This window comes from Hakea prostrata, chromosome 11 (assembly GCF_041222555.1).
Source record: "Hakea prostrata isolate BN-2017 chromosome 11, UWA_Hpros_2, whole genome shotgun sequence".
NCBI lineage: Eukaryota > Viridiplantae > Streptophyta > Magnoliopsida > Proteales > Proteaceae > Hakea > Hakea prostrata.
The window spans coordinates 14,423,319-14,445,263 of NC_142610.1; the positions used below are offsets into that span (position 1 = coordinate 14,423,319).

The following is a 21,945-nucleotide window of genomic DNA, read 5'->3' on the forward strand; positions in this document are numbered from 1 at the left end:
GAGTGTTTATGCGTAACTAACTCTTCTTGACTTGGTCAAGAGAATCTTCTGAGAAATGCTAGAGTTGGATATAGATATATATTTTTCCCAAGTGTGGCACTTCTCCAACGAAGAAATGAACCTGCCCAAGAGGGAGGCATCTCTCCCGAATGAGGCCCTCGGGACCTTCTTCAAGGATGAGGTGAGCCATCCCACATGGGAGGTGTCTCTCTCGAATGAGGTCCTCGGGACCTTCTTCAAGGAAGAAATCAGACAACCCAAAGGGGTGCCTCTGTCCCGAGTGAGGCACTCGGGACCCTTTACGAGGGAAGAGATGCACCAGCCCGAGGGAGGTGTATCTCTCCCGAGGGGGGGGGACTCGGGACCTGAGTTCCCCACAACACCGCCGAATGGGTGCGAACCCAACTTCCCTGCACATTTTAGCAATTTACGGGAGAGAAGAAACAATCTTGCCATTCCATTGTGAGTCCGGATCAGCGATCCCGACGCTTCCTGACCACAAACTCAGTGGGGCCCACGGTGAAAAATACTTTTTGGAAAAAATAAAAAAAAAAGTTTTTTTTTTCACCAGTGGGACCCACTGATTTTTGTGGTCAAGCAGTCATGGGGGAGCACTCTGTGCTCACCCGACGGGAAGATGATCCGGATTCTTCCAATGTAGCTTTTTCTCTGATTCCGGATTCGGGTCATTATCCATTTGTTACCTGACAGGGTGACTGATATGGTCCATTGGGCCAACCGAACAAATTTGGCCCAGTACCATTACTGTTACCGTTAGAGTTAACGTTGTTGTTGGCTAGATTCCCGAAGTCAAACTAAAATGGGCCCACACCAACGAAAACCTTTTGCTTGTCCTATGCTGTCTTGCCACGTGTCTATGGATGACATGTCAGATCAAAGTTAACATAAAACGAATATTAAATTCTGTTTTCTTCACCAAAAAACAATATTTAATTCTGTTTCAATCCGGATTTGCTTCAAATTGGATTGCATTTGAAATAATGGACCTCTTTTCTCTCCTTCAATCTTATCTACTCCTCCAAAAATACCAGAATCACGAATTTCTTCGTTCTCTTCCAGATTTTTTTTCTGCTCTCAATTTTCCTTATTTGGCTTTCGATTCATTTCTGTTCGCTTTTATTCTCGTAAGGGGGTGGGTTCTATCGATGAAATATCCAACTGGAAGCATCATTCCAGAGAATCCACTGTGCAGACAAGGAATCATAGTTCATGGATAGCAAGGATGAATCCTACAAGGTAAATCAAACATCGACAGTACTGAAAGATTCTCTTTTTCTTGACTACTTTCATTTATTTCGTGTCCCATACTTTTACTGAATTATCTATGACTCTGGCTGCTTTTATTTGTTTGATATAGTGGTCACGGTTTTCTTGTCTTTGGATCTTAGGGTTTTCTTATAGCTTTTATGATATTCATTCAATATTATCTGTTCTCCTCAATTTTCATATTTTCTGGAAAATTAATTGGCAGCTTCTGAAGAGCAAATTGATGAAAAAAATGCTGTATTTTGTGATTGGAAGCTTCCAATGTCCGCAATTAATCGGAAGGGCGGCATATGGAATTATGCTATTTTTGTTTTGGGTTGGAGTTGCTATTACTAATGGTTCATACCCTATCTTCTGTCATTCTTTATGCCATTGTGAAAGTACTCATTCCACATGTCCGTCTTGGGTACTTAAACTACTCTCAGACTAGTTTGGAATTCCTCTTATCCATAGAAGTTTAAGTGATTGGGAGCAGGAGTTGAGTTGTGGTAGAGGGACTAGGAAGTGAGGGGAGTGAAGAATCTCTGGTGTGTGAATGAGGGTTCTATTCTGATTATTTTGCAGTAAATTATTTCATAGATTAACGCATCACAGAGACATTGTCCCACTTGGAGAATAGTCGGTAGTCATTGATGCTCTCTGAATGAGCATCCTTCATTTGGTTAGCAACATGGGATAAGCTGCTTGTTGATCCAACAGGTGATGGTGATGCCTGGAAGATGCATGTGCTAATTACCGCATAACATTACTGCAACTTTTTTCTTAAATCATCAAGTGGAATTTGCAACTGCTCCTGCGATGTGATGAGGTAGAACTCCATATCCAGTCAGTCACGGTTGTGCAACAGATCTTGAGATATTAACTTGTATCCCATCTCATCTCAGAATCCAAAAAATGAGATATTACCGAGATAGTTGTGAGTTCTCTATCTATGATTCTGTCAGAGCTATAGGTTCTCTCAAAAATCATCATCATGAAAACTTCCTAGGCTGAGACTTGTGTTACCTTCGTAGCCACACTATGGGCTTTCTTCAAAAGTAAAACTAGAAAGTCCACACCCAGTCAGATGACTTGTATTATTGTTGTGCATCTTCAGAGATGAGGGGAATACAAGTTAATGTCCCATAGATTGAGAGCAAATACATAAAAGGCTTTATTTAACGTTTTATTAGAGAGTATTCTCCTTTCATGCTCCTAATACAAGCTCTTCTGTTATATGATGGTCTAGATTGTGCCAAACTGATGACACTATCAAGCCTGGGTAGTATATCAAGTACCCCTTTCCAAAGAGAATGCCACTTAAACTCAAGCTTTTAGGATAACCTCTATGTATGATCGCCATGGAAGATCAACTAAAAACTGAATATAAATGTGATCAGAACTCCTCTACCCCTAGCCTAACTCCACGCCCCCATTAAAGGAAAAAAAAACAAGAAGTTTTATATATTTAAGCCTAACATTAGTACAACTGGGTTTTCCATAAAAAAGAATTACTTATAGCAAAGAAGGAACCATAACTTCTATTCAGGCAGTTTATGTATATGCTAGACAATTTGACTGACCATGCTTCAATATTCATATGGAACTACTTTGTGTTTTCAAATTTTGTCTTTGAATTGTATCGTGTAACAAAAATGCTTGCATCACCAATGGGAAGGGAAAATGCAGGTTGCTATGGACATAAATACATGTTATCTGGACTACTCTGAATACTTCAAACTATCTCATATGAGCTGATTTGGGTCAAGGCAACTTCATTAGTTTGAGCATTACTCCTAGCTTTTCATATTTGGTGCCGACCCGGACCTTTTCCTTGCTGCTTAACTTTAGAACCTTTAATGCGATAAGATAAATGTTCCAGTCCAAGTAATAAGAATGAAGATGTAGTGGAAGGGGTATATTGCAGATGCTGTCATTCTATAGGTCCCACCTGGGAGATCTTTATTAAAATTGAAGCCATTAAATTATAATGATCTAGATGATATATTTTTCTGCTGCTTTGGATGAATCTAGCAATTTAGTGGTTTTGATTATCCTGACTGTTGATCATTTAGACAGCAGACACTTTTATCAATTACCCTAGGTTTCTTTCCAGTCTGTGTATGTCTGTTACACTTTTTCCATGCTGTCGTGATACCTTCCTTATGATTCATTTGGAAAGTGATCTATAACTGGAAATCTATACTTCGGCAATTCTTCTTGGAAGAGCTAAACCTCTGTTCTCAGTTCCCATGAACTGCATTTTGGATAAAGAACTGCCCTAGGGGGATATTATAACTTTTGATGTCTTCAAGATTTTATAGATGAGCGTTTTAAATGGGTCCTTATGCGTACGCCTAATTGCCGTGCAGTAGGTTTACCCGTAATCTATGCAACTCAGATATTCATTTCTGACTAGAAACTTTTTCTTCTTCAAGGATTATTACAAAGTTCTGGAGCTTGACTATGATGCAAGCGATGACAATATCAGATTGAATTATCGAAGACTTGCGCTGGTTAGTGACCTATTTTCACATCACTATCTTGGAATTTTCTTCTTCGTTCATTATTATTCTCTTTTGATGTTGATGCAGTTTTTTCACAATTGAATTGACCTTGATAGGGATTTAGGAGAAATTTCTATACTTATTCCTTTTTAGCCAACAATTGAAAGCATATGAGGTAAGAGTCTGAGTTCAATTCAGCCTCAGATAGATTCAGGATTGTTTGAGCCTTAGTTGGATGTCACTAATGCTAGATTGAGTTGAACATTGGAATACAAGTTGTCAAGTTTGATTGGGTTGCTGCCATGATTGGCCATATGTCGTCCCCCCCCCCCAGCCTTTTCTCCATGCTCAGTTCTGGCAGCCACAACTCATTACGGATCTGAACCCCTTATTCTTCTAATCTTTTATCATTCTTCTTGTTTGCCCCTTTTTTCTGTTCACTACTGCTGTTTCTGCAGCTCAAAGTTTGAATTCAAACCTTCTCAGATCCAGGTCTTTGGACCTGAGACTTTGGGGTTTGACTCACATTCAGGAATCAATCTTAGTTGATTGGTTTGGGACTACTAAACCACTCCATTGTGAGGTTCTGTTCACTGCTGTCAGATCTGGTTTTTGTTTACCACCACTTCTGAGTTGCAGAATTGTTTAGTTATTATGAAACTTGTTGGGACTGTTATTGTTTGCATCCATTAAGTACTGCAAGTTATCATCCATTTTCAGATTGATTGGGTGAGCTTTCACACCACTCCTCAAATTGGAAATTGCTAGAAAAGCTAATGTGTCCTAGATTTGAATAGTCAAAATAGGAATCAAATCAGGATTTTTACCCAATGATAGGTTTAGTCTTGGATTGAAAATAGGGAAAATATCCCAGTAAAAGAAATCTAATCAGCAAACCAAAAGAACAATACGAAACAACAACCCACATTAGGTTAGAAATGGGGTAAGAAATCATAGATTAGCAGAAAAGTTAGTGCCAACCTCAGCTGTAGAGTCAATTTCATCATCAACCACTCATCCCATGCTGCAGACAAAACCTTCGAAATACATGTGTTTGAGACTTCTGTGCACACCACAATATTTTAAGCGTATAAATATTCCAATATTTTTTATATCAGATTTATTGACTGTAGAACAGTAATAAAGATGCAAAAGCAAATCAAAACAGCCACCCAGGCTTCCCACTGCAGGATATCGATCAAATCAAACACAGGTTCCGTTAGCCTTGATAAAATACAAGACAAAAATCTTCAATGGAGAAGAAAAGGAGAGCAACATAGAGCTTTTCATTAATCAAATTTGTGTTTCATATTTGCCCCATACCACCTTATTTCAGAGACTCAAAAATTGACTCCTATACTAAAAACAGAAAGGCCTAACCCAAGCCTTAACCAGTTAACCTATCAGGTAACCTAACTAACTAGGAAACTGAAAATACTGAAGGAAGCAGAGTCCAATCCAGCCCAGCTAATCAGTTAAGAAAGACTAATACAGTCACTTACACTTAAATTGAACTACTAGTTCAGCTGGTCAATTTTAAGAAGAAAAACACCAAAACTAGGTACAGAACTAAAACAGCTAGTCTTGTTACTCTTGCATGTAAACTATGTCTACATATTTTGTGCCCAAAAAATGGCTTATCACATAGAAAACTCATAGGATCAAAGGCCCAATATGTATATAAGCTAACCTTAGACTTATTCCTAGGCAAAGAAGTGCAGTTTGGGATAAATATGCATAGAAAGCCTTCTTCGGCTAATTGCCCGTAGGGGCCTGAATTCAACACATTTGATTAAAGCCCTTGTTTTGAAAATGATCTCTATCCTTTGACATTTTTTTTGGGATTCCAAAAAAGGCATTTCCTTTTATTTAGTTACCATTGAATTGTTTATTCTGTTACCTACCAAAAGGGGATTCAAACTATCATATTTATAGAATTTTCATTCCGTCATTAATTTGAGAGATTGTTGCTTGGGTGGTGGCCCTTTAATAATCTAATTTTAGGGTTTCAGATCCCATGAGTGCATCATGTGTGGAACATTGTCTTTGACTATTTCCTTTCTGTTGCTTCATAATGAAAATTGTGTACTTTAGTACTACTGAGCGATTATGTAAGGAAGTTTACAGTGATTTCTTGTTTGTCCACAGAAGTGGCATCCTGACAAACACAAGGGTGACAATGCTGTCACTGAGAAGTTCCAAGAGATCAATGAAGCTTATAAAGGTAACTCTCCGGAGTTGTTTTGGAATTGAATAATGCAAATTATTGCATGGATCATTATCAGCTAATTCACTGTTCACTTTTTTTTTTTCCTTACATTACTGTTATTATTAATAAATGAACTATTCAAGTGTCAAACAGATGTTTTTAGTTTTTGATCCCATGTCATACTGATTTTGTTGAACAGACCATTGAGCTATTTGGAAAAGCTGAAATGCATCTTAATGTTATGTTTGTTGGTCATCCAACTCAGCTCTTAAAGTAGTGATTAGAAGACTTCGATAGCTAAGACATGGATGGTTTCCTGTCTGGGCAGGAAGGAGGAAAACACTGATTCATGAATAACTAACAATGTTAAGATTTTTAGGATATTCAAATTGGATCTGATCTGTACAGCATACAGTTGGTCTCTTACTGATTGAATGACCTGAATTTCCTCATCTTGGACCACCATTGTGGGTAAATGATCAAATAGTTGTGTTTTCATTGACCATTGTAGCCTCAATTTTGTTTCAGCAGATTGATCATTTGGTGCTCAAATTAGCTTTAACTCTAACTCCATTAAGTTTTTCTGAGACCATGATTAATCCCACTGTTAAGTCAGTTGTTTTGCTTCTAATTGTCAAGTCTGTAATTTTCTCCAGTATTGAGTGATCCAGCTAAACGACTTGATTATGATCTGACGGCAAATCATGAGATTAACAAATACACTTTACGAGTAAGTGATGTCAGATCTTGGAAGCTAATTTGTGTTGGTTATAGGGGTTTGGAGCTTGTTATATTTTTTTAATAAAAAAGAGTATAAATTCAAATAGCAACATTGATATTTTTTCTAATAATTTTTATAATGCAGGAATACCTTTCACGATTCAAAGGATTGATACTTACTTGCAATGGGCTTGGTATAACTCATACTTCAATGTGGTATTGTATTGCCTACCTTTGTAACAATATCTCCTTGCTTTCTGCATAGTAGTGTTGAAATACTTCATCAGATTATGTTGATGATACATATTTAAACATTGAATTTAGTCTCTCTGAGATAGTGAGATGTGAATAAATAACCTAATGTGACTTATAGCTGGCTATTTCCCCTGTTTGGTTCAAAAGTTTCACCCTGTACAGTACATGTAACTAATGGGGGTAGACTTATCTCTGAGTGTCCATGGTTGGATGCCTATGTTTGACTAGATGAATTACTATTTTGTTTTGGCAATTTTGAAAAGTGTAATGCAACACCTCACATGGAGGAACTATTCAATTGTAAAACTACCTAGATGTAAAGAGTCCCTTGGCGCACCACTGTTGCTGAGTACATCAGCTAGAGAATTGCTCAAACTGGATGCCCATGAGAGAAATATATGGAGAGCAGATGATTCAGTATTGGATGATCCCCAAGAAGTTAGAGGGACACACTCAAGGAAGTGAATCAACTACCACTGTCTCCGCTTGAGCAATAGCTGCTAAAACATTTAAGGCCGAGGAAACATCCGAGCTAGATGGAAGAGCTCCATGCTCAGTCTGCCACACTTAGTGGGCAAAATTAATCATGAACAGGTTCGCATCTCTATTCAAAATGTGATCCCAATACTGAAACAGCTTTAGCAAGCACTCAGTATTACTGGGTAGTTAGATTCCAAAACCCACTAGTCAAAAAAGAGCACAAATTTTCCTTCCAGTGGCTTGATATAATCCTAACAGAGATACTTTGAAGAGGGTTGGAGATGGATCTGCATTAAGCCACTCTAATCATGACAACATGCATGAGAGTACTCGGGGATATAAAAACGTATTAGGAGTTGTTGAACAGTGGTTTAGACCACCCCATGAATTTATGTCATTGCTTACTAATGCAGTAGTCATGCATATTTCTGATCAGCCAATTTTAAATTTCAAGAAAGAAAAAGAAAAAACTTCTGATTTTCCTAGCTTTTGTCTCTCACAAGTTTTGAACCCTAAACCTCCCTGATGTTGTTTCTAGTAAAGCAAATTGGTGGTAGCCCCACATTGGTTATGGAAGAGTGAACTGAGGTTTATAAATTTAATGGGAACTTCAAGGGTAGGGTTCATGAAAGAAAGGCTTTCTATGTTCTTATTTCTTGGGGGGTTTGGTGGCTTAATGCCACTATGCTCTCTCTGGCTGGCCGCACTGGCTAGCTGTGACATTGCTTTTGTGTGTGTAGTTCCTTTAAGTTAGTCATGGACTCGTATCAGGAATTCCTATTGCTGATACTGGAAAGGGATCTTATTCAACATCCGGTGTTTATTTATTTTTATATTGGTTCTTACTTTTAACTTTTGGAGACAAATGTGCAACCATGAGGAAGAAACCCAATAGACATCCCATTCTATGAAAGGAATTTACTCTAGTTCAGAAAGATTCCTTTGTCCATCCAGGGGAGCAAAGAGATTCCTACTATTTCATGAACAACCTCTCTACCACTCCACCTCAATATATAAAGGGAAGCCATATGGCCCATATCCTAATCCCCACATAGTTACATCTTTACCTCTGTACATGTAATTGATCTATATCCCGTCCCTAATACAGATATGAACTAACTATAATTACATGGACCAACGGTATACAAGTCATACCCAACCCCGACAATCAGTGAATGTTCTAAGTTGGGTTTTGTTAGAAATTTTGCCAGCATGTTTTGAACTCTGTCCATTGTCCAATGGGTTTTATCCACATTGAATGATCAATCATCTAAACTTTGGTGATATTTTGTAGTGCACCATCCAGAATATATAGAACATTGACAACAGATATTTTCTTGCATCCTCTCTCCAAGAGACACACACCTTTTCAGCTTTCATAGGCAAGAGTACCCTGGGCTATCTCTTTTCTGTAATTAGGTAACCCCCAGAATTCATGTACAACAATCCAGCAGTGAATTCTGATGACTTAATCTACACGGGTAACTCTGAAACATCACCTGTTATTGGTAAAAGCCAAGTTTCCAAAGTTTTACTTCAGGAAAGATACATGTTCTCAAAGACATGCAGTGTGTGACAGAGATTTGTTGGAACTTAGTTCCAGGTCACTCAACAAGGTAGAGCCAAAACTATGACTACTGGCTGATAAAATTCTTGGTTGTAAGAATGATGTTTATGTGGAAGTGCTATGGGTCAGATAAGTTCTTAGTGCTGGTATTTAGGAAATTATTATAAGAAAACCAAGCACACCTACTTAATTGATTGAGTCAGTTATGCATGCTAGTGTTGTGCCATTGTGGTGTACTTTAAGACTCTCTGATCGAGGTCTTATAAAAGGTAATGCCAAACCAATGACAGACAAACATCTAGTTTTTGTGGAATTTTGGTTCACTTAGAAGCCTCAAAAGTTAGTGAAAGACAAAGTGAACTTCTAGATTTCGTGCAGTGACATGGGAGATTTTAACTGACATGAATCAAAGGAGAGGAAAGAGGTATTAATTGCTTAATAGATGACTTCAAGATATACCAAGATATATATCCCAAGGACTAAGAATGAAGCTGAGATTCCTTTATGTCCTACAAATTGGAGGTTGAAGATCAGTTCTGTAGAAAGATAAAAGATTAATAACTGATAGAGGGACTGAGCATGGTACTCAAAAGTCTATCAAGTAGTATGAAGAAAATAGCCTTATACATGAGATTACAGCCCTCTAAAAGATTACAGCCTATTGCAGAAAAGAAACAGAACCTTGAAAGAAATGATGAACTGCAATTTTTTTTTTGGATGAGTGAATAATTAATTAACCAAAAGGAGAAACGGAAGGGGAGAACACAACTGGAAACCAAGGGCAAAGCCCTCGGCAAGGCCCAAGGAAACAACAAGTTTAGGCACTAAAGCCCGTTTACAAATAACCAACTCAAGGCTTAAGATTTCTTTTACCTATTTTTCTTTTTATTTTTCGAAGAGAAGGGAGCTCAACAATGAAGTCATCAGCAATGGGAGATGACCTCTGGAGGTGCAAAAACTTTGTGTTTGATCCCAGAGTCTTAGGGAGGGGTCTCAGTGTCAGAAGAATCCCCCACATATCTAGTGTTCACCAAGGAAGAGTGAAGCCACTAAATGGGCTTGTTACAATCCTAAATGGAATCCTTGTGAGTAGAATGCCTTCCACCGTTTGAACTGCAGCATGTTATTAGACACATCTTGAAGGATTTTAAGGTTTGGGATGTTAGCAAAGGTATGGGAATGTTCAAAGTCAGGAAATGTCGTCAGTTTGCTCCTTCATCTTATGGCATATCTAATTGGTTCATTGTGGTTCAGTATTTGGTAAATGAAACTGTATCCTAGAGGAAGTCATACATTCATTAAGAAAACTGATCAAGGGTTCCAAGGTACTTCTTTGTTGTCATTAACTGAGAAGGAATGCCTATATCTGATCAGACTTCTAGCTATACTGATGGATTCCTCTGCCTATAGGGTATGTAAAGGTGAACTGTGGTGCAGGCCATATGTACAGCTGCAAATAAAGTAGGAACTGGATTTGTTTACGGAGGTCCACAAGGACTTCCTCTATGTGCTGTTTCTATACCTACTGACTTTTAGTTAGTGTTAATAGGTGAAGCCTTGGCAATAAGATCTGCCTTATTAGAAAATATTTCTGATATTCTCATGTGACTTTGGAATCAGATCATATGTCTTCAATCTGGAACACTGTACCAGTCATCCACCATTAAACATCGAATGGAAGATATTATTGAATTAACGTCCTGCAATGTTTCAGATAAACAGTGTAGTCGACTCCCTGGCAAGAAATGCCCTGTTGATGATGCTTGTAACAGTATGGCCTGATACAGCTCCATGGATTGTGAATTTATGTCCTCAATAGTCATACGTAACTCACATAAACTCAGTAAAGTTATCCTTTACTACCCGAAAGAAGTATTTTAAAATGGAGGCACCTTAGTGTTCTATGTGTTGATCAACTATTTGGTTTATTTACCTGGCATTTTATGATAGGGGTACCCCAGGGTCAGGAGGGTCTTGGAGAGGAAATGATTTTGTATCTGTTGTGATGCACCTGAATGTAGGAGCAAGTATGTATTAGTAAAAACCTGTGCAAACTAAACTAGTTGCAATTGGTAAAGCTGATTAGGGTTCTGATGTATTATGCAGGTCACGGCATCTAATGGGAACAAATGACTATGTGGATAAAATAAGGGAGGATATAGTTTCAATATCAAGCGCATTTCCAGCAGGTGGATGATTTGTGAAGATCCCAACCAGAAACCATTGCATCAGTTGGTTTGCTACTGTTGCATAATCAGCTCCATTCTTCCTTAGTAGGGGCTGTTTCTGGACAACTGATAGACATAATGGTGGTTCAGCTTCAGTCAAACATTCACTGCACCCTCTGAACAAATTTTCATTCAGAAGTAGAAGAAAATTGTTGATGACAGGTGAAGCAAGTATCAAAAATCATGATGGGAATCTAAAATGTGACAGGAAAATTGTCTTTTTGTTATTGGCAAGTTCCAAGTGGCAATTATTTTAAACAGCCTGGCATCCTTTCTACTTATCCACATTGAGGTGTTCAAGTAAATGATATTTTCCCTGGATAATTTTCCCAGCTGTAACCATTGAAGAATGAATAGATTGCTGATAGAGATTTGGTTTCATCCTTTAGCTCTTCTTCAATCTAACAGAAACTTCATTGTAGTGCAAGATCTGAATATTAGGTAGCACGAGATTCAATTGACATGAACAACATGGCAAAATGATTTGCACCAAGAAGCTCAAGAATTATAAATGAATGAAAACCCACGGTTATATGCCACAGCATTGAGAAAGCAGGGAAACTATCTAGATCAAAACTTGGTAAACTGATCTTTAAATTGAACCAGAACTAGTAGCAATTGCTGAATCCAGATTAAAAGCTTCATGAATCCAGGAACTGGATAAAGGCCAATCATAGGTTTCTCATAGTATTCCTTGCTTTGGAGCCCTCTACTGTTATCCAGGTTGCACTCAAACAAAGGTGCTCTAATGCCAAGTTCTATAGTTGAGATAATTATAGAGGTACAGAAGAGAAGAGATAAAGTGGGAGGAAGCAAGAAGAAGTTGAGGTAGTAACATACCTTCCTTTTGTCACTTGTCATTAAGTTAGAAAAGAAGGGGATAAACTAGATTACTGCAATTCAAGATTTGTCACTGAACCTAACTTTTCACCTCTGTTCATGTTCATTTCTTGGAAGTTCTATTATTTTCTCATTAACATTCTTTACTAATTTTTTATAGCCAAAGACTAGATTTCGAGTCTTTTTTCATGAAACATTATGAGAGCTTGATTCAAAAAACTAATGCACTCTGCCCTTGGTCTAGTAAGCCATACTGAATACGTTGATCTTTGGGCAGTTTTGTTTATTTCAGCCTAGCCCCTGAAAGGCTGAACACATCCACTGTATCATCGGGACTGTAAATCTTCTCTATAAGGTGATTGACTGATTGATAGAGTTTTCGTTACTCTTTTTTATTTTATTGGAACTACATATTTCTGTTAATGTTTGGTTCAATCTATATTTTATCCAACTTTTTTTTTTGTGTAGCATTTCGTTGGTAAAATTTTTACATAAAATTGAAAAAAAATTATATAAAAAGCAGCTTGTAATTTTTCAAAGAAAATCATTTCAATAATTTTTTGCTATGGTGTTTTAAATGCACGAGCTTGTAATGTGAAGTTAAAAAAAAAAAAAAAAAAAAAGTGCTTGTAACGTCTATAAACGAGGTTAAAATTGTAAATTTAATATATTTTATAAGTTCTTGGATTTTTGTTGGTGCTTGTGCAAATATAATTTAGATTCTCTTCACTCAGTATACAATCTATCTATTTTTTTTCTTTTACACTTAACCTGATACAGGCTACTACCTCCGCTTTAAGTATTATAAATATCTTTACCTAAAAAAAATAATTTTATAGTTACCCATCTCTTAAATTTTTATGAACTTACATAACCAACTCAGCTTTCTCCCCCTCCAAAAAAAAAAAAAAACCTACTTCCAAGGTTATAAGGTCATTCTCGGCTGGCTCTTGCATTCAATGACGAACTAGAACGATGCCCCATAAGATCTATTGAAATTGACAAAAACAAACTTGATCCTAGCACCTAGATTGGTAATTGTACATCAAATGTCATCAAGCTTGGCAGATACCAAGCTCACCAAAGCATCAAACCTTAACTACGATTCCTTTAGAACGAAAAACACGTGATGAGAAAGAAAACCGTTATCAAAACCCTAGAAAACCAATCGTAAATCTCAACAATAATGAAGAGGAACATGATTAAACAACAAAAAATCAAACTAATTAATATTTATTAAAAAAATAATAATAAAAAAAAATAAAAAAGAAGAAGAAGAAGAAGAGTAGATGGTAAAATTTTGTTCTTGAAATTAAGGTTTTGATTATTCTTGTCGGATTATGTTATCCCTTATAAACCAATATCAGATGAATGGTGCAAGGGTGGAGTGTATTTTCTTTGATATTTGGGTTCTGCTGGGTTATTTTGGTCTTATTAGGTGAATTTAATTATAATAAAAATCAGTTTTGTCAATTTAATAATTATTTTATCATAAATAATTTAATTACGAAACTACCCTTCATTTTAATCTTTAGATACAAATAATGACACGCGCGAACAAAAATCCTATATAAAGTAACCAGCGATAACATATCTAATCCCGTAGCCTTCTCTTCCATGTTCCAATTTCCAACTCGTTGATCTCTTCGTTTCGTTCTGCTTCTCGTTCTTCTTCTTTTCCTAATTCTTTTTCTTCTCTGCTTTTCTGTTAGTCACACAATATGGGCGATTGGTAAGCAAGCAAGCAATCTAATGTTGATTTTTTGTTAAATTTTGCAGAAGTTATTGTTTGTGAGAAATTAGGGCTTACGGGTCTCGATTGTTGTTGCAGGTTCCGCGATGAAGATGGAGAGCCGTTGATGGACCCTGATGATGATATGTTATCCGATGGAGAACCGTCTCTGGGACGAGAAGATCCCGAAGATGACTGGCGACGGGAGCGATCACCTACCCCAGTTCACGAACCCGAAGCTGGATCTAAGGGGGGGAAGCCGAGGAAGAGGCTTATCAAGAAGAGCGTCAAAGAAAGTACCCCAGATTTTGTTGACGATGATGACGCTAGGGATTTAGTGAGAGACGATTTGGATGACCATGGTAATGAATTATCGTCGTCTTCCCATAAGCGGAAGGTTTCTAAGGATGGGGGGATCCGAAAGAAGGAGAAGAAATCCAAGTCCGAGAGGAATTTTGGTGAGAACACAAAATCTGGGTTCAAGGGTGGAATCTCTTCTGGAAAGACAAGAGATCGTCAGAGTGGTGACCCCGAAATGAAGGAGATGTGGGATACAATTGCTGGGTCTGATTCAGAGGTATTACCTTTTCCCATCGTTGAAGTACTTTTTTTTTCCCCTTTTTTTTCGAGTAGTAATATTCGTATATTAATTTCTTAATGCTGCAACTGGTTGCAATTATCCTAAAATCAATGTTTTTTCGTCAAGGTAATATTAACTGAAGAAGACACCAAACTCACACACTCACACGCACACACATACACAAAACAATGACTGCATTATTTTCTGAGTGAAAGTGTGAATCCATAGATCTGGGTTCACAAGTCTTTAGTGGAATTGGTGCTTTCTTTGCAGAATAATTCAGAATATTTTCTGTTAGCATTACACTTTCTTATAACTGCTACGCCTTTCCTTTTTTGGCAATAGAATGACCAAGAGGGTGTAAGGACCCTGGATGATGATAACTTCATAGATGATACTGGTGTGGATCCTGCTGTGGGGTATGGCAGCGACAATGAAGCAGGTTCGATGGGGGATGCCCCTCAGGTTAGTTACTCACCCTTTTTTTTAACAGTCTAATGCATAATAGGTTTCTGATCTTTCTCTGTCAAAATGGGGTATTTTTTCTAGAAATGAATTTTGGGCTACTCAGGTTGTCACTTATTTTATAGGAATTTGTGTAGATAAATCGCACTTTCTACTGTTCTTGATCTAGTTCCAAAGTTTTGTTTTAAAAAATCCAGGTTAATGAATATATTGCTATCAACTCCGAAATTTTGGCCATTTTTTACATGCGGGTTTCAGCTGCTGGTTCAAGGCCTTAATTCCCAGACTGCTTGAAAACCAAATTTCGGGTCCTCTATAAAGATTGGGATCCTCAGATTTTGATTGGGGATAAAAACCCCAAAATTGTAGATTACTTACTTTGGACACCAAGTTGATGTTTGCACTCTGCTAATGTAAGCTCAAAATTTAGTACTCATGCACAGGATTCAATTAAAACAACTAAATATGTATTATAAATTACTAAAACATGAAAGTAAAAACTATTTCATAGGACCCAAGTATTGCACCTGGTTTCATTTTGATCTTTGTCAAGACCAACTTTGAAACTTTGATCATTTAATTGAATGTTTTTAACATTGTCTTTGACCTGTTCGTGAAAAAAATTAAAAAAAAATAATTCTGTTTTCTGATTCTGGCAGGCTGAAGAGGGTGAAGATGATAATGAAATCAATCAAGCATTTAAGGGTGGGAGGAAAAAGAAGAAAACTGAGAAAACTCCAGCAGAAATCGCTCTACTAGTAGAACATCTAATGGCTGAGCTTGAAGTGACAGCTGAAGAAGATGCTGAGCTAAATAGGCAGTCTAAACCTGCTGTTAATAAACTTAAGAAGCTGCCACTTCTAACTGAAGTTCTCGCAAAGTGAGATGGTTGCTCTGCTTACTGTGGTTACTCTTGTGAGTACATTAAAATGCTGATTTCTTTCTCACACTATGATTTCTGTTATTGCAGGAAGCAACTTCAACAAGAGTTTTTAGATCACGGAGTACTAACTCTTCTGAAGAATTGGCTCGAGCCTCTCCCTGATGGAAGCTTACCTAACATAAATATTCGATCTGCAATTCTGAAGATATTGACTGACGTAAGTTAACCTTATTGTCATTTCTGTTTACTATCAGTATTAGTATCTGTACAAGCTTGATCATCCAAATGAATTTCTGCTTCTGTTATGCAGTTTCCAATTGATTTAGAGCAGTATGATAGGAGGGAGCAGCTCAAGAAAAGTGGTCTTGGGAAGGTATGGTACATTTTACAAATTAGAGGCCTGCTATTTTTGCAATGGGAAACATAATTAGTTAATCTTCTTGTTCTTTTTTTTCTTCCGTACAGGTCATTATGTTCTTGTCTAGGTCAGATGAGGAGACCACATCAAACAGGAAACTTGCGAAGGATTTAGTCGACAAATGGGTAGGGCAACAAATCCTAGGTTCCTCTATATGTGGATATGCGTTGGAGATCTTATTCAATTGATCTGTATTTTTGTTATTCGTTAATTATTGTGAACAAAATATATGCAGAGCCGACCTATATTCAATAAGAGCACACGGTACGAGGATATGCGTAGTTATGATGACGAGAGAACTCCCTTCCGGAGGCCATCAATGAAAAAGTATTTACCATAACCTGTTCTCTTTTCGGAGACCCCACTTCGTGTCTTCTCATGATTTAACTATTTGTAATTTCTAATGAATCTGATTTCATTACCGGTTACAATGTTCTAGGCCAGTAGCAAAAGATGCGAGAATGGACTCGAGAGATGATGATATTTTAAGTCAAGCTTCACAGTAAGTCATTTTCTTCTTTACAGTACTCAGTCTTATTTTCCAGTGGTATATAATTGATGTCTGCGTATGCGAGTGTCTGTATATACTTATTATGTATGTATGTATGTTTTACTGATTAGTATTTTTCTTCTATGAAGGGGTGCAAAGTCTAGCCAATCCTCAGACAGGCAACATGCTTCTAGACCAGAAGCTGTATCACTGGATTTTCGATTGCGTCCACAATCTAAGATAGATCCTGATGCAATCAGAGCACAAGCTAAACAAGTTGTGCAAGATCAACGCCGATTGAAGGTTAGTTTTCTACTAAGCTGAGAAGGATTAAAATCTGGTTCTAGGACCCATGCTAATCTAAATTATAACTAATATATAAATTTTACTTACTCGTTATTCAATTCTATTGCTTGGAATGTTTTATTGCTTATAGCATTAATGGAGATTATTTTTTGTTGCATCTAGATTCTGTATGAATGGAATGCTTCCTGAAACAGTCACAGTAATTGGTGTTTGTCCTAATTTGCTGGAGATGGTTCAGAGTTTTTTAAAGGTGGTATTGTGATAACAAGTATTAGAGAAGCACAGAGTGAATTGAATGAGAAGTCCCTCGACAGACTTGCACAGCAGTACAGTAATGAAAAGCATAATCACAAGTATGAACCATGTTCCATTAATATCGTTGTTAGAGACAAAGAAAATAAGTAAAATGAATCACCCATGAACTAGATAAAATATCAGCCTCAGAGAGGGAGCTTTTAAGAGTTGGTGGTGTTAATGGGCTGAATGCTAGCTGCACCCAAGGGGCGAAGCAAAACCCTAAGGAATTGGATATTGCATTTACTGGTGTGTCAGCAACTGTGGTAGTGATGGAAGCTTGGTTTGCACAAATATCAGCATTCAACTGGTTTAAGTGTAGCAAGGCTTATGTGTCAGATTCTTTAGGGTTGTCTTGAGTGGCAAAACTTTTGTAGTTTTGTAGGACGAGGTAGGGATGATCATGTTAGGGCTGGTCTAAGAGTGCCTTCTTTTTCTTCTTTTTCGGTGCTTGTTATTCTGGGTTGGGTCATGTGTGAAACTAAGTGATTTAACCAAGGTGAAAGGAATTAGAACTAGGAGCAAACCTAAGATAACCTTAGGAGAAATGATGAGAAAGCATATGATTAGGATAGGGCTTATATCTCGTATGACCTCAAATCAAGCTGATTGGAGGCAAGGAGCCATGTAGCCCCCCATTTAGTTGGGACAAGGCTTCTTGTTGTTTATATGTAGGTAGGTGGTTCATCTGGGTCTAGATTGCAAGAAATATGCTTCTTCACAGAAATGTCTTGCAAGTTTTGTGGCATAGGATTTATAAAGAAATAATTCCGGTGAACATTATTCTCTCTATGCTGGGCAAGAATGTCATGCCTTGATTGATTCTGGTTATTGTGAATTCTGATGTGCAGAAAATAATTTAAATCCTGCGGACAATTACATCATACACGTCATGATGTATACATTTCTTTTTGTTAGGATGAGCAAACACTTAATTGAACTTTTTTATTCTTGTATTTTTTGGTAACCATGTACCTAGTCTTGTATTCCTTTTTTTTTTTTCTTTCTCTTTTTATGAGCTTTGAAGTAAGGTTACTGTGTTGTGGCTTGCAGATGAATAAAAAATTGCAGCAGTTGAAAGCACCGAAAAAGAAGCAGCTTCAAGCAACGAAGCTTAGCGTGGAGGGTCGTGGCATGGTCAGATTCCTTTAGCTTCTCATGATGTACAGGCAACTTGGAAGCCTAGGTATCATGATGCATGTTTGCAACAGTACCGAACAATTCATGCATTCTGAGAACAGAAATGGTAGCTGAATCTGCACAATCACAGTTGTTTGATCTTTGTACCCAAAAAAACAGGTGGTTGGACTACCAGGCATATATCCCTCCTTACCCTCTTTTCCTCATTTCTCTTCTTCTTTCTTTTTAAGCTGAGGGTGTGTTCCTGTTGTTCCAAGATTCCCTGTAAAGTGTCCTTGTTTTTGGTTCAATAAAGTGATAATTTTTTCTTCCGAAAATTTGTCACCTTGTTTTCTGAAATTTTCATGGGTTTTTGAAGTTCATTGTGTGACCATTAAATAGTCTATGGAAACAGTAATTTTCAGCATGTTTGTTAATGACACTCACGAATAAAAATTAACATAGTTTGTGGTGATAAATCATCGATAATCCTGATCTATTTATGAACTAAATCATACAAGATTCATATTGTTACATTTCTCGGTCAAGTGTTCATAAATTTGAGGGAAAATTTCAGTGATACCTTACAATATATAGTGAAAATTGCAACATTCTAAAAATATATCAAATTGAAGGAGACCTTAAAACGTCTCTTAAAATCTATTAGTAGATTTTGTTAAGTCATAGTTGGTTATTTCACAAAATCAATTTCCATGTGACATCGAAGGGAGTTTTGTTGGGCATTTGCAGAGCAACAAAGTTAAAATGCTTCTCTCCAATGTCACAAATCTTGCCGTGGTTGGGGGTGCTGGTGATGAGAAGATTGCAGATCATCTTGATCGGGCAGTGGCTAATATTGGAAGAAAGCTTCTCATACCAGTGAAGAAGACACGGAATCAGAGATCTTTACCTCTTCTTTTTTCTATTCTCTCGGTTGTTTGATTCTTCGCTAAAGGTAATTGCAGATTTCACAAAGGTCATCTTGAAGGTAAAGGTAGTAAAGGTGGTGGTTTTATTCTTCTGTAAAGGTAATTTTGGATTTCTTTGACTCTTTGCGGAATGCTGCAATTGCCTCGTCTTCCATTACAAACTCCTGTCTGTAATCCTATTTAGCTTTTATCCTACTGGCTACTCCATAGGAGATGGAGAATGGGGATATCACATATGCTGTCTGCAAGAGTCAAATACACGACCACTTCACTAAGTTGTGTTGGTCTTATCAATCGAGCAACCCTAAGTTGGCTAACTTATATTTTGATTTTTGTGATAATATTGTAGTTTTTCTTTTCTTTTTGGGTAATTTTCATCTGGAACCCCTGAGGTTTGGTGTTGGTGTATGTCATTTTTAGTCCAAAAAAACTGAGACTTTGCATCTACCTCCCTTGTACTATAGAAAATGTCAATTTAAGGACAAATTGTCACTTCTATGGCGAATTTACCCTTATTCTGTTTTTTTTTTAATTTAAAATTTTTTTATTTTTACATTTTAAGGGGTTAAAGTTTATTAATTTACAAAATCAAACCCTCCTTCATTACTCGATTCCCAAATCCCTGATTCTATCAACTCTGAATCCTTATTTTCCAAATCTAGTTGAACGCTCCTTAAAGTCTGAACTTTCTTGTTCATATCAGTATAGAAGTAATACAAAGCTCCGACCATATTGGCGGTAAAGACAATGATTCAAACAATTCATAATTAAATTCCGGAAATTGAACAGTAGCAAAAGGGAAGGAGAAACATCTGCAGTAATAAAAGGGAATGGAAAAAAGATGCACCAGATACTGTTTCTATACAGTGACAACAAGATTGAACCAAAACCAATTCCCCTCACCTCGCCAAAGAAAACAGTAAGGGCACGATTTTGCACTCCAAGAAACGCAAATCCATAAACAAAGAGAAGACAAGTGTAAGGGAATAGAGATATACTATCATTCGGTCCATGAAAATCCACATAGAAATCTTGCTGCCATCGTTGATCATCTCCACCTTGTAATCGCTCATCATCCTGAGATAAAGAAAATAAAGCAACAAATAATCTAAAAAACAGAACAATTTGAAACAACAAAGACAAAAGGGTGAACGAATCGAAGAACTTACAGCTTCATCAGGTCAATTTCTCGGCGTTTACTTGGAGAAGACATGATTTTACTTCTATAATGAGAAGCAGTTTGCGGTTTCAAAATTCAGTGAGAGATGAATTTAGCCGAACAAACGAGTTCTTCACGACAACAAAGCTAAACAGCGGGCTCTAGACGTAATCTCCAATCAAGATTTGGAAAACAAGATTTGCATTTCTTAATCTTCAACTAGGATTTGGAAAACAAGATTTAGAATTGGTAGAACTAGGGATTTGAGAATAAGGTAAAGGAGGGTTTGATTTTGTAAATTAATAAACATTTAACCCCTTAAAATGTAAAAATAAACAAAAATTAAAAAAATATATATAAATAAATAGAGGCAAATTCGTTATAGAAGTGATAATTTGTCCTTAAACTGACTTTTTTTATAGTACAGGGGATTTAGATTGCAAAGTCTTAGTTTTTTTTGACTAAAAATGACATAAACCAAACCTCAAGAGGTCCAAATGAAAATTTTCCTTTCTTTTTTGAATAAATATCAATAACCATCTCTCATAATTGACCAAACAACACTTGGACCCCTCTTAGTTGGATATTATCACTTGCTTCTTCTCTTACTCACCTCCCTTTGTTAACTTTTACCCCATTTTAAATTGAAAATAAATAAATAAAACTAAAACGATATTATCCTATTTTAATGGTAAAAGTTGAATTAACTAGAAAGAATTGACAAGGGGGAGGTGCTCTATACATTTTGTCAAGAAAAGAGAAGAAGTGAACGATATTATCCTATTTTAATGGTAAAAGTTGAATTAACTAGAAAGAATTGAAAGGGCGAGGTGCTCTAAACATTTGTCAAGAAAAGAAAAGAAGTGATACTTACCCTTTTTCTTATAATAAAGATATTACAGATTTTGATGAAAAAAAAAATGTTAAATTAGTCTTTTAAGTTATAATATACAAAATACTTACCCTTTTTCTTTAATTGAAAGATGTAACGGTGACACTTCATTAATATCATATGTAAGACAATAACATGAATGGTCGTGTGGCTTGTTTCTATGAATATGAGGTTCATCCGGGTCAGCTTGCACGCACCACGATTACATCTTCAATGGAACTTTTTATATAATTAATGCCACTGAATGGGTGCGAATCCAAGACCTCCCCTAGGGGGTTGGGCCTTTAACCACTTTACTAACCCATAAATTTGAGTCGGCATGCCATAAATTATTTCATTTTCATTTTCGAGCAAGATCCTCTAGTTGTCAAGGTAAAGATTTGTACTTCTTTTACATTTTTACAATACATAATAGAGATGAAATTCACGAAGGGTCTATTGGAATTTTTCATCTTCCAATGGTCTTATAACCACAAATTATGTAAGGCCCACAAGTAAAAAACATTAAAAAATAAATTTCATCATTCTAATCATGTAGGTCCCTGTAATTCGTGGTCAACAGTAGTCGGGGAGACGATGTGGACTATATTATATGATGGAGAAATA

The 21,945-nt window shown here is 36.8% G+C and overlaps 2 protein-coding genes across 3 annotated transcripts; both read left to right on the top strand.

Annotated features, from left to right (window-relative positions):
- The first annotated feature begins 990 nt into the window (after positions 1 to 990).
- On the top strand, positions 991 to 12,025 carry LOC149000281 (uncharacterized). 2 transcript variants are annotated; one of them, XM_089140622.1, is made up of 6 exons: positions 991 to 1,257; positions 3,705 to 3,782; positions 5,922 to 5,997; positions 6,639 to 6,712; positions 6,848 to 6,896; positions 11,111 to 12,025. In XM_089140622.1, exons 1-6 carry the CDS (start codon positions 1,231 to 1,233, stop codon positions 11,122 to 11,124), a joined length of 318 nt encoding a protein of 105 aa, XP_088996748.1. In that variant the 5' UTR covers positions 991 to 1,230; the 3' UTR covers positions 11,125 to 12,025. The 2 variants fall into 2 exon arrangements, with proteins under 2 accessions (XP_088996748.1, XP_088996747.1); XM_089140621.1 differs by having other exon boundaries at positions 6,848 to 6,918; positions 11,111 to 12,023.
- A 1,636-nt stretch (positions 12,026 to 13,661) lies between these two features.
- On the top strand, positions 13,662 to 18,906 carry LOC149000282 (protein IWS1 homolog 1-like). The gene is made up of 11 exons (XM_089140623.1): positions 13,662 to 13,804; positions 13,904 to 14,381; positions 14,730 to 14,849; positions 15,509 to 15,729; positions 15,820 to 15,949; positions 16,043 to 16,105; positions 16,198 to 16,275; positions 16,386 to 16,477; positions 16,590 to 16,652; positions 16,790 to 16,943; positions 18,294 to 18,906. Exons 1-11 carry the CDS (start codon positions 13,794 to 13,796, stop codon positions 18,390 to 18,392), a joined length of 1,509 nt encoding a protein of 502 aa, XP_088996749.1. The 5' UTR covers positions 13,662 to 13,793; the 3' UTR covers positions 18,393 to 18,906.
- The last annotated feature ends 3,039 nt before the right edge of the window (positions 18,907 to 21,945 follow it).

Coding starts and splice junctions, on each gene's coding strand:
- LOC149000281 (XM_089140621.1), top strand. CDS start 1,231: ATGGATAGCAAGGATGAATCCTACAAG. Junction 3,783..5,921: donor ATTATCGAAGACTTGCGCTG/GTTAGTGACCTA, acceptor GTTTGTCCACAG/AAGTGGCATCCTGACAAACA. Junction 6,919..11,110: donor ATAACTCATACTTCAATGTG/GTATTGTATTGC, acceptor TGTATTATGCAG/GTCACGGCATCTAATGGGAA.
- LOC149000282 (XM_089140623.1), top strand. Junction 15,730..15,819: donor CTAACTGAAGTTCTCGCAAA/GTGAGATGGTTG, acceptor CTGTTATTGCAG/GAAGCAACTTCAACAAGAGT. Junction 15,950..16,042: donor TTCTGAAGATATTGACTGAC/GTAAGTTAACCT, acceptor TCTGTTATGCAG/TTTCCAATTGATTTAGAGCA.